General features: G+C 38.5%; 1 protein-coding gene across 2 annotated transcripts in view; it reads right to left on the minus strand.

The window, feature by feature from the left end:
• Positions 1–8,155: 8,155 nt before the first annotated feature.
• Positions 8,156–13,886, minus strand: part of PHACTR3 (phosphatase and actin regulator 3) — a 208,429-nt gene continuing 202,698 nt past the window's right edge. For both annotated transcript variants that reach the window (XM_081559353.1, XM_081559354.1), the window contains exons 10-13: positions 13,750–13,811; positions 12,653–12,793; positions 11,098–11,174; positions 8,156–8,728 (exon numbers count right to left, since the gene is read on the minus strand). In XM_081559353.1, the coding sequence (XP_081415479.1) occupies positions 8,713–8,728; positions 11,098–11,174; positions 12,653–12,793; positions 13,750–13,811 (296 nt within the window). In that variant the 3' untranslated portion in view covers positions 8,156–8,712. The remainder of the gene's footprint in view (positions 8,729–11,097; positions 11,175–12,652; positions 12,794–13,749; positions 13,812–13,886) is intronic.

Below are 13,886 nucleotides of genomic sequence, written 5' to 3' on the forward strand. Positions count from 1 at the left end.
TACCACCCCTCAGAGTCCAGCTTCTGTCCCTATAATTTCACTGAAACAGCTTTTATCAAAATCACCAGTAATTTTACTAAACCTTACCTCTGCCTTCTTAGCTTCTTGGTGCCATTCCATAGTTAAAAACCCTTGGCTGACACAGATTTTCCACTCTTTCTTGTCTCATTCCTAACTTCCCTCTTAAGACTAAGAATGAGCTCCATATTACTACTTTTCTTCAATCTAATCATTCTCCTTAGGTGTTTTCATCTGGTACCAAGTAATAACCATTTCTATATTAATAACTTCCAAATGTAGAAACATTCTGACCTTTACTTTGGACATTAGTGTGTTATATACATTGCTTTAGGGCTTACGTGGTGGTTCAGTGGTAAAGAATCTGCCTGCTAATGCAGGAGATGTGAGTTCAATCCCTGGGTCAGGAAGATCCCCTGGAGGAAGAAATGGCAACTCATTTTAGTATTCTTGCCTAAAAATTCCACGGACAGAGGAGCCTGGTGGGCTGTAGTCCATAGTGTCTCAAAGAGTCGGACATGACTGAGCAACTAAACAACATCATATACTGCTTTACTGACAGTTTTAATAAACATCTCAATTCTCCAACTCTTGATTTCTCAGCATTCTCTCTTACCACCAAAGGGAAAAAAAAAGATAAACCTGTTCTTCCATCTCAGTAAATGTCACTTTTATCCACCCAACTAGACAAGCCAAAACCTAGGAGTAATTCCTGATTGCCTCTTTTTCTTTGGCTGGTTAATTGATCTACAGTCCTGTAGATTTTACTACCAAAATATGTTCTACAAATATAAATACTTTGTCACTTCCATTGTCCCTACCTTTGACAGTCTCAGCATCATTTCTCATGGACAATTTCAACAGCCTCCTAAATAGCTTCCCCTCATTCATACTTGCCTTGTAATTTACAGACTCTTACTTAGTTAGCAGCCAGTATATTCTTGCTAATTCATAAATCATACCATGCTTATGACTCCCGTATGTAAAACTCTCCAGTGACAATACATTCTTAAATAACCAATGGATCAAAGAAGAAATCACAAGAGAAATTAGAAAATACCACGAGGCAAATGAAAATGCAGCATACTCCAAGCAGTGCTCAGAAATTTAAAACTGTACATTTATATATATTTATAAAAGAAGTGAAGAAAGATCTCAAGTTCATAACCCAACTTTAAAAAGCTAGAAAATGAGCAAATATACCCAAAACTATCAGAAGGGAGGAAACAATAGATATTTTAGATTTTTTTTAAAAAACTAGAAAAACAGAAAATCAAACCAAAAGTTGATTCTTTGAAAAGATCAAGAAAATTGATAAGCCATTTGTCAGACTAAGTAATAGAGACTAAAATTTCTAAAACCAGAGTTGAAAGATCTGAAAACTAAAAATTACAAAGCATTGTTGAAAGAACACTAAGTGGAAAGACATCCCATGGTCATCCCCTCTGATTCTAAGACTTAATATCATTGAATGGCAACAATCTACAGATTTAATGCAGTCCCTATCAAAATCCCAAGTCCTTTCTGCAGAAATGAAAAGGCCAGTCCTGAAAAACACATGGAAATGGAAGGGATCCAACATAGCAAAACAATCTTGAAAAAAAATAATAAAGTTGGAGGACTCACAGTTCCCAATACTACTACAAAGCTAAATTAAAATAATGTGGTACCTACATAGGGACAGACATACAGACCAATGAAATAGATTTGAGAGTCTAGCAATAAACCTGTTCATCTGTAGTCCAGTTGAGTTTTATCAGGGGTGCCTAGACCATTTGATAGAGAAATAATAGTTTCTTCAACCAGTGGTTTTGAGAGAACTGGATAGCCACATGCAAAAATGGGACACCCTTACCTTATACCATATGTAAAAACTAAATGGATCAAAAACCTGTAAGTAAGAGCTAACACTACAAAACCTATAGGAAAACATAATAAAGATTCATGACATTGGATTTGGCAATGGATTTTTAGATATGATACCAAAAACAACAACAGGAAAAAAATGCAATTTGGACTTCATCAGAAATTTTTAAAAAAAGGATTTTCGTGCAAAGAATACTTTCATAAAAGGAAAAAAATTACAGGATGGGAGAAAATACTTGCAAATCACATCTCATTAGGGTCTAGTATCCAGAATATACAAAGAATTCTTATAGGTTGAAAAAAAAATGCAAAAAAACCTAATTAAAATATGAGCAAAGGACTTGAACCACCATTTCTGCAGAGAAGACACACAAATGTCCAACAAACACACAAACATACACTGAGCGTCATTAGTCACTAGGAAAATGGAAATCAAAACCATACTTAGATCCCAACTTCATACCCACTGTGATGGTTAGAATCAGAAACCAGAAAGCAAGTTTGGCAAGGATGGGCAGGAATTGAAACCCTTGTGCATTTTATTTTTGGCGGGGGGCTGGGGTGGGGGAATGAAAATAATGCAGCTGCCATGGAAAACAGTTTGGTGGTTCCTCAGTTAAAGAATTACCACGTGACTCAGCAATTCCACTCTTAGTTATATACCCAAAAGAACTTAAAATAGATACTCAAAAAATACTTTTGTACAGGAATATTCAAAATAGCACACTATTCACAATAGCCAAAGGTGGAAACAGCCCAAATGACAATCAAATAAGTAAACATGTAGTATATCTATGTAATGGAATATTTTTCAGCTGTAAGGGGAAAGAAGTATTGATTAACCTGACATTGTGGATGAATCTCAAAAACATGTTAAGTGAAAGAAAATAGACACAAAAGGTCACGTGTTGCATAATTCAATTTACTGTAATATCCAGAATGTATAATTTCATAGAAACAGCAAATTAGGCATGGGATCTTCTTCAGGTGTGATGAAAATGTTCTGGAACCAGACAGAAGTGGTGGCTGTATGAATTTGTAAGTGTGTTGAATACCATTTATTCTTCAATATGGTTTTATGTTATCTGCATTTCACCTGAATTAAAAAATCATAACAGCAAAACAACAAAGAACCTTTTCAGAGGTTTCCTGTGCCCTAGAAGCCAACTTTTATATATTTATTTCTAGAACCTAAAAGAGTGCTTGGAGACAGGCTTGCACAAAGTGAATGAGTGAGTGAGCAGATGTAGTATTTCTAGGGAGGAATTTTCTATGTTCCTAGAGGGCCAGTGTGCCTTCTAAAACTTTCAGTTCCTCAAATCCTGTATAGTGTCCGTATTTCTATTAATTGATATTAATCAATAACAAAGTATTAGTCAGTCATATGAGCATCATTTATATGACATGCCTGTACTCAGCTCTAGATACAGAGATAAGAAATGAACTGTTTCCTTGTACTTAAAAATGAAATCTATGTATTTTTAAAAGTCATGTAGAATCATAGGGATTTCTATTTTATTGGCACCTTTGATGAATTGTGTAGGCAAATCAGATACTCACAGGCTGCATTACCAAAGAAGATATTAAATTTGTAATGGTTTTTGTTTTAAAAAATATACATTGGGTCAAAAAAGCCAATAGAAATATTGTAAAACAACATCTGCCATGTGGTGCTAAGTCGCTTCAGTCGTGTCCAACTCTTTGCAACCCTACAGACTGTAGCCCATCAGGCTCCACTGTCCATGAGATTCTCCAGGCGAGAATACTGGAGTGGGTTGCCATTTCCTTCTCCAGGGGATCTTCCCGACCCAGGAATTGAACCAACGTCTCTTAAGTCTCCTGCATCAGCAGGTGGGTTCTTTACCACTAGCGCCACCATCTAGAGGGAAATAATTCAATATTTGTTTCTTCAGGAGTACAGATTATTGAATGAGATCTATGTGTTGTACTGCCTTGAACTGTAGATAACATAGTTTTTGTTTAAGCTTTGATAACAATAATTTTAAATAAAAGGAAGTTGGAACAGTGAGTGGTCATACTAATGAAACATATGCCTTTGATATCAATAGAGCCTTTATTATTTACCCAACTTGATGTGCATTTTACGCATGTCAAAGTACTGTTGTTAGTGTGAGCTTATGAGGAGTTTGAAATTTGTAACAAACTTGATGTTAAAATTTTTAAGCTTATTTAGAAACAAACTCAACTGTTCTGTATAACTCAGCATTTTCTATTATTTATTTTCTTAAAAAAAAAAAAGATTTTAGAGCAGGAGTCGGCAAACTATCTTTTAAAGGGCTATACAGTAAAAAAAAAAAAAAAAGTGTAAGGACCATACAGTAAAAAAAAAAAAAAAAAAGTGTAAGGGCCAAAAGGTAAATTTAATGATATCATGTATGTACTTACATAAACTTGTCAAATGTAACCATTTAAAAATACGAGGACCATTCTTACCTTGCAGACCATTAAAAAAAAAAGGCATATCTGGTCTGTGGGCTATAGTGTGCAAGACCCCTCGTTTAGAAGAAACATTTGAAGATCAAATATCTCTGTTCTTTATTACAAAATTTATTCCTCAATTTATCTTACTATAGTGAGTTAAGGCAGTTTTGCATTAGCAGAGGTTAATGATTATGTTAATTGATATAGCTAACACTTCTTGATTTTCCCATTTCAGACATATTAAAAAATAAATAACCATTGTAACTAATGACTTCTATGTCTTACCTGGATCCCAGTTTAACACCACGTTGGTACAGGTTTACCACACTGTGGTCAAACTGTTCCAGAAGGCATGGGAAAGGACATGGAAGAGAGAAAAATTTTGCAGCATTAGTACAGCCAGGCAGAAGCTTAAATACTAAGCTCTATAGACATTATTGCAGAGACTTAAAAGCCACATGTTCCTGACACCATAGATGCCCAGCACATCCTAGAGTGGGCAGTAGACTGTGTGGTTTTTATCTAGCATCTAATTTCTTCTTAGAACATCGGTCTAGGGTGATGAATTCTGCTTTCTATGGCCTCAAGGCCTAGGGTGAAGCTCTCTACAGCTGCTAGAGGTCGTTCTTTCTTTAGCCATCCCATCACCACCACATAATTGCTAACCAAGTCACAGTTATGTCTAGGTTCATTAACATTGATTAATATGTCAGTAAGCATGGGCAAATCATAAGTGCCATGAATAAACACTTAAAATAGAATTCTAAGCAATTTTGGGACTTCCTGGAGGTCCAGTGGTTATGGCTTCAAGCTTTCACTGCTAAGGGCCCGGGCTTCAACCCCAGGTTAGGGGACTAATATCCACAGGTTGTGAGGAGCGGCCATTTGAAAAAAAAAAAAGGAAATGATCCTTAGCATTGTAAAAATTGGAGCAAGCTCTTAGGTCCTTCCTGACAGGAACGACCTGAAGTAAATTTGACTTTGTGTATTTTCAGTTGTTTATGAGCATCTTCTGAGATGTTTCTTTCACATGAAGAACTCTGAAAAAATATTCTGAAAAAAAACTGGGTAAATAGGGATTGGAATAACGTGGAACTAGTAATTTTAACAGTGTAATTAGAATTTTGCATTTCTGAACTTGACTTTGCTATTGAAGAACTGTGGATATATAGCTAAAATCTGACTTTTAAACTTTGACTATACAGTAGGATACTTTTAGACTTGTAAATTACCTTGTGTTTCCACAGGTGTACCCTCTATGTTAGCTGTTTTTTTTAATCCATTTCAATTGTTCAAAAATTATGTAATATCGTTTCACAGCCCCTTTAAAATTTTTTAAATGTACTTTTCACAAAGTCATAGGATGTACTATTCTTCCTATCATATTGGCTTAAAACTTGATGCTTCTGGCTGTGATTCAGTTTCTTGTCACAAAATTACCAATTAAGTTTAAAAAAATTTTTAAACTCCTTAAAAATAATTTAATGACTTAAAATTGTTACTTTAATAGTCATTTTATTGTTAAAATAAAATCAAATTATTTAAGTCAATGCACAAGAACCTTATTAATGACTACTAATAGTAGTCTGATAATTCAGATACTGTATCTAATTGTTATTGAATAAGAAAGCATTGTTTTTTTCTAAGTCTTCAGCTCCCAACTATATAAACTTTCTCTTCAGATTTACACAATATATGTAAATTTAAATTTATATCCATGTGCATGTGTATCACCAGTATCATGTGATTAATGAACTGCTTTTTATTTCTGTTCCTCCAGCTAACTAGGATGAAAGACTGGAGATGCCACATCATATACTTACTTAGTGCAGGATTACATACACTTAGATGCTGAGTAAACATACATACTTGATTCACAGTTTCAGGTTATCTCAACCTCTAAAATACCTGCTAAGAACATGAAATATGGAAATATAATTTAGAGTAATAGTTTATGATTAATACACATACAGTAGTAGGAGTTAGATACCTTTGGAAATATTTTGATTACAATGAACATGTCTTCCGGTTTTATATTTTAGAACCCTTGAGTCTAGACCAAACCAAACTCTGGTTTGGGTATCTTGTACTTTATCATAAATCTTTAATTTTATTTATCTATTAGTTGTGCATCTTTAGTTGGGCAAAAAACCTGAATTTGTGCCCCATCTGTCAGATTGTCTCTAACTATAGCTACAGTTTAGATATATTCTCAGAAATGATCCTTTTTGCTTTGGGGGCCAGAATGGTTTCTAAATAAGGAAACGTTTTCCATTTTTTGCTTCATAGTAAAGCAATTATATGGATATTTCTATGTGACGAAGATTGAAATCTTATTTTTATGTAGGTTGGCTCCAATTAATGTTTTAAATTGAATAAAGTATAAAATAGGAAGCTGCTAATATGTAGCTTAAAATAGAAATTAAGTATTTAGAGGGTTGACTGGCTACAAATAACAGCTTACATATAAAATATACATACATAAATATAAAATATACTATATATATATTGGAGAAGGAAATGGCAACCCACTCCAGTGTCCTTGCCTGGAGAATCCCAGGGACGGGGGAGCCTGGTAGGCTGCCGTCTATGGGGTCACACAAGGTTGGACACAACTGAAGTGACTTAACAGCAGCAGTAGCAGCATATATATATATACATATATATATACACACACACATAAATGCTTGTAAAATTAAGAGATTGGCTTCTAGTTAGAAAGGATTTTAGGTATCATTTCATAGACTCAGAAATGGAGTCTCAGTGAAGTCAAGCGATTCACAGAAGTTTACACAGCATGAAGAGGCAGAGCTAGAATTTTTCTACTGTACACTGATTTCTTATAAAAAAGACTCCAATTCGACAAACTAATAGTATATTTGCTTGCATCTAGGATTGATCACAAATCCCTTAGGACAGAGTGCTGCCACAAGGGCTGAGCAGCGGGCGCCTGACCCACTGCAGCCGTAGACCAGCACAAGAAAGGTCCTGGGAAGTATTGAGGTAGCTTGTGCGGTGAGAAATCACAGGGGACATTCAGCTGCTCCAGGGCTACCTGGCAACCACACCCACATGATGGACTGGGCACTTTGCTGGTACTTCACACACACACACTTCCCTTCCTTTTTCTCATTTAGACATCCCAGTGGTGGTGTGTGTGAGAGAGAGAGAGACTGGGGCGGGGTCGGGTGGGGAGCAGGTGGGAGAGCTTCCTGCAGAGGAAATAAATACCTTGCTGAGTGGTGCAGAGCTGGGATCGGGGCACAGGTTCTGCAAGATCCCAACATCATGATGGAAGCACTGTGCTCCTGGATTCTGGACCAGGAGGGAGGGCTCATTTTTAAATGATACTTGCTCAAAGGCTAAGTAAAAATATATTCCAGGGAACATTTATTCCTATTTAACTTACTTTTCCCCCTTTGTGCCAAGATTGCCTTTTACTTTTGTGCTGGGATAAATATCCTCCTAGAGCTCCACTCAATCTAAACCTTTGTCTCTTACAACAGAGTCTTTAATAATGTTTGCAAATATGAAATTAAAACTACTCTTAGAGGTCATCATTTTCCTTTTAGTCGAGTTTTTCAACAAGTTGTTACTTATTTCTAGGTTTATTACTCAAATGATTTATAAACTTAACTTGAAAAAGATAATTTGATTTCCTAAGGCACAAACCACAAATACTAAAATAATTTACAAAATACACAAAAAGTTTGAATTCTCCTTTCTGTGTTTGGCTTCTGATGGCTCAAAAATAATATTTGACTTGTTTCACAGATCCTTTTTCTAAAAAAATCTCTTACCCCCACCCCAAGAAACTGTAACACCCAGGTTAATTTCCTGCAATAAGTAGTCATTTAATTAAAGAACAAAATTAACAGGAATCAAAATGTTGCAGCTGTATTTTTTGTTAGACATTATATAAAAAAAGAAAAAGTATAATACAGTAAATCATTTTGTATAACAGGAACTTAAAGAGTTCTCTAATTGTGATGAGAATAAAAAGGTCTTTTCCACATGGTACTGAAGACACTGCGTACGCGTCCCTTGGTCACAGCCTTAGTGTGGTGACCCTGCACACGCACGTCACCATCCTCGGTCACACCGCAGAACTGCAAAACAAGGCGGGAAGGCAAACAACAGTTTTCTTCGGGTCGAGTCCCTGGGGTCTCTCCTGACCCCAACAGTTGACACTCCTCAGGCCCCAGAGAGTGAAGGGTGTCCTCTAGTCATTCTCTCACAGGTGAGCGCGGCCAGGATTTCACCTGCGTGTGTGATCCTGCTCCTCTGGCAAACAGATAGTCATGAGCTGAACTTCAGGAAAGCTCCCTGATGAATGTTCAGTGTTGGTATCAAAAATTAAGCACAATTCTTCTCAGAAGAAAATCTCTATGGCCTGTGGAATCTAAAAGTTGTAAAAAGACAAGGTTATACATTTCTAAGGAGAAGGCAATGGCACCCCACTCCAGTACTCTTGCCTGGAAAATCCCATGGACGGAGGAGCCTGGTAGGCTGCAGTTCATGGGGTCGCTAAGAGTCGGACACGACTGAGCGACTTCACTTTCACTTTTCACTTTCATGCACTGGAGAAGGAAATGGCAACCCACTCCAGTATTCTTGCCTGGAGAATCCTAGGGATGGGGGAGCCTGGTGGGCTGCTGTCTATGGGGTCACACAGAGTCGGACACGACTGAAGCGACTGAGCAGCAGCAGCATACATTTCTAAGTTTAAATTGCCAAAAACCTTCCACAAATTACTCTGTTGCTATTAAAATCTTTGCGGAAGTCCAACGTGTAAAACATGAGGATGGACCTGCCTGGGTGTACAGCCTCAGAAGGCACCCACCGCTCAGGCCCCATCATAACCCAAAAGGAATTGGATGGTGAATTCTTAAGCCTAAAACTTAGCTTGAAAACTGCTAGGTAGGCCCTTGAAGTTCACAGAATCAGCAGATGTAGTGAACTGATTACTATAATATCCAATCATTTGTTAGAGTTATAATTTTGTTCTTGTAGAATTGAAAATGTGTTTGTGGTACTGTTTAATGCACTTAAAATTTCATATCACTAAAATCATTGCTCTTTTAAAAGTTGACATTAAATGCTAAAATGTGGTGGTATAAAAATCTTAACATTTCCTGATGTGTGAATTTTGGACTTATTCTTAAAATTCTGTCATCTAAAAAAGCTATCAAGGACTTATGAAAGAAAGTACGTATCTTCAGTAAATATCTTTTAATAATGTATAATGAGAAATGTATTAAGATATTTTCACATTATCATCCATAGAATATGCAGTAATTACATCCCCTTTTCTGTAACACAGGATTGAACATTAAAAATAACTGAATATTTTACAGAGAATGTTTATTTCCTAAACACTTTTTAGTGTTCTGAACACTCAAAAGTAAGATGATTTATTTCTGCCCCAAAGTGTGCCAGTCATGGGGGAAAACCTTAAACATCTTTAAACAAACTACTTGCTTCATTTTTCCTGCTCTTCCAACCTCTTCTTCCTCCCATGATATATTCAAAGTCATCTATCTCATAGGACAGAATTCTGTTTGCCTGGTTTCTATTCCATAGCCACATTGAACTTTACAGAGTAAATCTTGTAAATAACAAACACAGTGGCCACTTGGTGCCAAACAAAAGAAAAGGAGTCCACTGTTTCAGTTTAAGGCAGTATCTACATTCAGGGTTTCCTTTCTCTTTGGGTCTGGGGCCTGAGCATCTCTAGACCGAGGGAGAGATGACAAACAGCTGGTGCAGGTGAAGGCTTGTGGCATCAGGCGGTCCTCTGAGGGTAAACGTGTGTGAGAACCTCATCATGGCTGTTCATGGACAGGAAGGGGAAGTGCTGGGGGAATATGCCACCCGTGAGCACACTGGCATCAGCAGGCCAACCCGTGCCACCCCTGTTTATGGGTGTATTCCCCTTGTATGAAAAGTCTTGATTATGGAAGAATCAGCCATATCCCCATTGGGATATAAGCTCCTTAGAGACAGGACCCTCCTTTACTTATAGCTGACTCACAGTATAAGAATGGCACACAGTGATACTCACATATTTGCTGAAGGAACAAAGGCTGTTTGGAAGAGCTTCGGGGGAGCATGAGCTTGTGTTAAAGGTGTGAGTATAAACTTAAATAAGGTGGAAAACAAGTGGGATTGGTGGGGAGAGTAATTTCACAGCACTCCTCTACATATAAATCAATCGGGGGGCGGGGGCGGGTGGGTTCTGAATACGAGAGAAGGGGAATACAGGCAAATTACCTTCAGTGCTTTGAGACTAATGTCTTTAAATATACATTAACTACTTAAATAAAACAATGTATAGTACTGTTCTACATCCCACCCCCTTCACCAAAAGTGTTAGTCCCACAGTCATGTCCAATTCTTCGTGACCCCAAGGACTGTAGCCTACAAGGCTCCTCTACCCATGGAATTCTCCAGGAAAGAATACAGGAGTGGGTAACCAGCCATTCCCTTCTCCAGGGTATCTTCCCAACCCAGGGACTTGAATCTGGGTCTCCAGCATTGCAGATGGATTCTTTATCATCTGGGCCACCAGGAAAGCCTGCTAAGCCCTACGTGAAACCATAGGAACCAACAGCACTTTCAATTGAGTTGCATTCTGTCCAAGACAGTTCTCTGCAGACATACTGAATTCTTTTTTACCCAAACATAGTGATTTGTAACATTTTTATTTTCTCTTAAAAAAACAACACCATATTGCAAGTATCATGAAATTCATGCAAATAGAAATCTGACCTTGTCAGATGCTTGCTTGATGCATGTACCTCCATTTCATTACTTTTGTATTCATTCAGCTCTTTACGAATTGCTGCCTGGAATTTAGAAACAGCACATTATTTTTCAGGACATCAGAAAGTTAGCATGGGAAAGGAGTATCATAGTTGTGGATTGACAGCCATTCCTAATACTTGCTGACTTTGTTATTTTGTGATAGAGTTAAAAATTTATTTTGCTTAGCATTTAGGCTTTTACTTATTTTTATAGCCCTACCAACCTAGTACATAGCTGGTGTTCTGGAAGTATTTAGTGAATTTGTTTACTGTGCTGGAGTGGGAATATATCACCCCCAGCCCAACTTGACCCTGCCTCACCGCCATCCCATGTCACCAGGATACATAACAGATAGATCAAGCACATGCTCAGGGCACTTGTAAAGTAAGGCATCAGAATAACCAGTGAGGTTCAGCTTTTGGTGAACTTACTTGGAACTTTGCAACTAGATAATATAGAAGTTACTCTAATTTCAGCATACATTTACATTTTGTGTCATTTGAAACATAATCTTGTTGTTACATGTGGGTGAGATGTGCATCTCAGTCTTTTCAGGGCTTCTCATCTGGCCCTCCTGCAGCTTCCCAACGCCCACTTTCATCGTGTGTGTCTCTCAGATAAATTCTCAGGCCAGGGGAGACAAACATCAGACAGCCTCTGGGGCAAGGAAAGGCTGCCAAAGATGCCTGAATTCTCCCTTCATGGCCAGGCTCCTCTGAGCACGTGCACCCTGGGCAACCAACTATAGCTTGTCTGCATTGTTCCAAGAGGATGCAATGCTTACGTGTGTTCATGTATAGACTCACACTCAGCTTATGAAGACAAGGAACCATTAGCAATTTCAGCACACTCATTGGCTGAACGTATTATGTTCCTCTCCTTTAGGGAGGCTTTAAAAGTTCTGGAAGTCACTCGAAGTGGGGAGGTAGGAGAGACTCTGTAGACAGAGGCTCCGGGGTCTAAGTCCTGCCAGTCTTTCCCAGTTACCTGTTCAATGGCACCTCTACAGGGATAATAGCAACACCTCTCTCAGGAATATTTTGGAGGATTAAGTACCTGGCAGGCTGGGTTCAGTCCAGGCAGCCTGAGGGCTCTTGGTGGTGGTGGTGGTGGTGATTTAGTCACTAAGTCGTGTCGGACTTTTGACTCCATGGACTGTAGCCTGCTGGGCTCCTCTGTCCATGGGATTCTCCAGGCAAGAATACTGGAGTGGGTTGCCATTTCCTTCTTCAGGGGATCTTCCCCACCCAGGAATTGAACCCGGGTCTCCTGCATTGCAGGCAGAGTCTTTACTGAGCTATGAGGGAAGCCCATTTGGTAACAATCAAAAATGTTCCAGTCATTGCCAAATGTCCCTAAGGGCAAAACCATCCCCTAGTTGAAAACACGACCCTAAGCCCAAGTTCTATTTGTGATGCCACATCTGGTCAAGCACAGCCTTATTTCAACAGCTGATGGTGTCCACTGTCTTCTGACACATAAACACCCATGAGCCAATGTGCACAAGTCTGCTCAGTACCTTATCTGCTGCCGAAAGTCTCGTCCAAGGTTTGTCTGCCCGTCTGTCATAGTCCTGTGCTTTCGCCACCTCCACATAATCACTGAATCGTATCAGAATTTTTCTGTCTCTCAGTTCATCAACCGTGGGTCTCTGATTAAGCTACAATAAAAGATCACCATAGTTAGGTCTCACGTGCCAAACTAGCTTTCTTAGTTTGTTCAAGTACCCTGAACAAACCAGGACCCTTCTATAAATGTAAAGCTCTGAAGCTGAAATATAACCCTAATGCAAAAAAAAACAAACAAACCTCTAATGTGAAGGGCTTAAATTATCTACTCTTAAATGACAGTCCCTTCCCCTTAACACATCTTGTCATGAGCACTCACACCCCCAGGAAGCTAGCAGTGCCCTGTCCATAGCACAGCTCAAGGAAAGCTGGATGAATTATCTAAGGAAAAATTTTACAGCACCAGCTGTTGCTTTTCAACTATCACTAGGTAAGATTTTGCCAAAAAAGCTACTGATAAAGTTGAAATACTAACTACTACTACTAGCACTCATAACTCAAGCTCAGAAAGGATATTCTATTAACTTCAAGTAGGACAAGATTTTATTGAGACCAAAGTTTACAGACTTGCTACCTATAGCGGCCATAGTACCTTTTGACTTAACTGTTTGAGTCTCAGACATAAACCCTCGAAGCTAATGAAGTTTTCTGTAGTCAGGAGCTTCTAGACAAATGGAAGGTAACCAAAGAGTGTGAAAGGTAAACTGACACATTGATATCCAGGCATGCTTTGCTTGAGCACTGTGTAAAGAGCTCAAATAAATGAAGAACATGCCCAGTCAGCATCTGACTTCCTGGAAACAAACGGCAACATCATCGAGGCCACACGGTCGCAGTCATGTACTCTAGGGCTGGGTGAGCACATAGTCCACAGGGACGTCAGTCACCCCCAGGTCGATGCAAAAGGCACTGCTTTTTGACTGTCCAGTGAGTGAATTCACTGTTGCCCAAGAAATCACAGCTCAGCATCACAGAGTGATGGCCTGCATCACCCATCCCAGTCTTTCCTACCTTAATATTCAGGAAAGAGATGCTTAAATGATCATACCTTTCTTGTCAACCTTTGCTTGATTTCTCTTCTTTCTTCTTGCTCTGTCTGATCATTCCTTTCTGTGAAAGATAAAAACAAAAGAAGGGAAAAACAAAGAAGCAGATTGAGACTTCTCTTTAGCAAGGATGTGTGCT

The sequence above is a fragment of the Giraffa tippelskirchi genome, chromosome 13 (assembly GCF_054371585.1).
Source record: "Giraffa tippelskirchi isolate mGirTip1 chromosome 13, T2T-mGirTip1v1.2.pri, whole genome shotgun sequence".
Taxonomy (NCBI): Eukaryota; Metazoa; Chordata; class Mammalia; order Artiodactyla; family Giraffidae; genus Giraffa; species Giraffa tippelskirchi.